A 2,102-nucleotide genomic window follows, 5' to 3' on the forward strand; every position below is an offset into this window, starting at 1 on the left:
TTTATCTCTGAAGCAGACGACTTCTCAAAAATTGTAGACCAGTGTAATCAACTACCAGCGGTCTTACATTGGGTGTCCAAAAATGGGAGCACCCAGAATCAGTGTCCACTATTGAAAATGTTTGTCATTGGTTATATATATGTATATTGAGAGATTCTCCCAGATTAACCAGTGAATTAATGGTTTTATTATCTTTGTAGCTGGAAAACAACAGGGGGACATGGCTAATGGGAACCACTCAGTTGTGACACAGTTCCTCTTCATGTCTTTCTCTGAATTCTTGGAGGTTCAGGTCTCCCTTTTCTTCTCACTGCTGGTGTTGTACCTCGTCACCTTGGTGGGCAATGTCATTATCACAATCACGGTAGTGGACCCTGCCCTTTGCTCCCCCATGTATTTCTTCCTCCAGAATTTGTCCTTTCTGGAAATTGGCTACACCTCGTCCATCATCCTCAAGATGCTGGTGAACTTCCTTTCCAAGGACACAAGTATTTCCTGCCTGGGCTGTGCCATGCAGATGTATTTCTTCTCCTTCTTAGGGATCACGGAGTGATGCCTGCTGGCTGCCATGGCGTATGACCTTATGTGGCCATATGTCGCCCTCTGCGCTACACGGCCATGATGAGCAGAGGTGTGTGTCTCCAGTTCTCATCTGTGTGTTGGCTCATTGGGGTGCTGGTGGCATTAGGGCAGACAACTTTCATATTCACTCTGCCCTACTGTGGACCTAATAGTATCAACCACTTCTTCTGTGACCTGCCCCCACTGCTGAATCTGGCCTGCACAGACACCTACAGTAATGAAGAAGCTGTCACCTTTATCATGGTCCCCTTCCTGTTCATCCTGGTGTCCTACGTCCGTATCCTCCATGCGATTCTCAGTATTCCATCAGCCACGGGCAGGAGCAAAGTCTTCTCCACCTGCTCCCCCCACCTTATCGTGGTCACTTTGTTCTATGGAACTGCCATCGTGACATATCTGAGGCCCAAATCTAGCTACTCACTCGACAAGGACAAACTGCTTTCCTTGTTCTATATGGTGGTGTGCCCAATGTTGAACCCTTTGATTTACAGCTTGAGGAATAAGGAGGTAAAGGAAGCCCTGGGAAGGGTGATGGACAGAAAAATATTTCTTTCTAACTTGTAAAAAAAAAAATTAAAAAACCCATATTGTTGTGATAGATTTGGAGTTGCCTGTAGTAGTTCATGAAAACATTGTATGATCTGTTTGTCTGAATATTGTAAAGGTGTTTTTGTATTCATATGTTGGGCTAATTCTATAGTTGGGTGGTCAGGAAACTGCCCGGTAGATGGAGGACAGCCCAGTTAAGAACTCCTCAGCAAACACCAAGGACAATTAACTGAGATATCCTTCCCCAACCCATGGTGGGCCTGCCAGACCAGTTTTCCCAAGACTGAAACCCTCCCGCTATGAAGGGAGGGAGATCAAAGACTGAGAGAGATTAAAGAGACACACTCCCTGAATAGAGGAAAGGCTAGTTTGGTGAGAGGGTTTGGGTGGAGAAACAACCCCCACCCACCCACCCACCCAGACATTCAGTGTTTGGGGGTTCCTCAAGGAAGCTTAGCCTCCCAAAGGGCTTTGCCAAGGGTAGGCAAGTCTTTAGGTAAGATAAACATGTGTGTAGGCCTTCTGTTGTTTAATAATTTTCTCTAGTGTTTTGTACTCCTACTGTTCAGGTTGAAAAATACTTTGTTTTAAGGCAGCTGTTTTGGGACACTGTGTTCACCACTGGTCACAGCTCCCTGAGGGGACATGTGCTGGTACCGAGTTCAGTTGGACCTGCTGAGTAATCCTGGTTGATGCACAGGGTGTTTCAGCCTAGGGACTCTGGTCTGGGAAAGGGAGAATCACAGGAGTCCAACCCAGAAAGATGAAGGCTCAACGCCGGACACCTGGAGCTGGTTCACTCAGAGCACTGTAACAATTATTTTATTTTCTCTCTATCTTCTGACTTTTTTGACTTTTCTCTCTCTTCTTTTTTCATTTTTTTATTGAATTTCTCTCTTTCCCTGCCTCTTTCTACCTTTTCCATTATTTCCCCTCTTTTCCTTTGCTCTTCTCTTCTTTTCTTCTCCTTT

General features: G+C 45.4%; 1 protein-coding gene across 1 annotated transcript; it reads left to right on the top strand.

Moving 5' to 3' along the window:
• Positions 1-220: 220 nt before the first annotated feature.
• On the top strand, positions 221-1,128 carry LOC112125447 (olfactory receptor 10A4-like; the record flags this gene model as incomplete). The annotated part of the gene is given in 2 exon segments (XM_026662836.1): positions 221-578; positions 581-1,128. Coding segments are annotated over 2 exon segments (906 nt in total), but the record flags the coding sequence as incomplete, so codon positions are not given.
• Positions 1,129-2,102: the final 974 nt, after the last annotated feature.

This window comes from Terrapene carolina, unplaced genomic scaffold (assembly GCF_002925995.2).
Source record: "Terrapene carolina triunguis isolate 2854851 unplaced genomic scaffold, T_m_triunguis-2.0 Scaffold30644, whole genome shotgun sequence".
Classification (NCBI taxonomy): Eukaryota; Metazoa; Chordata; order Testudines; family Emydidae; genus Terrapene; species Terrapene triunguis.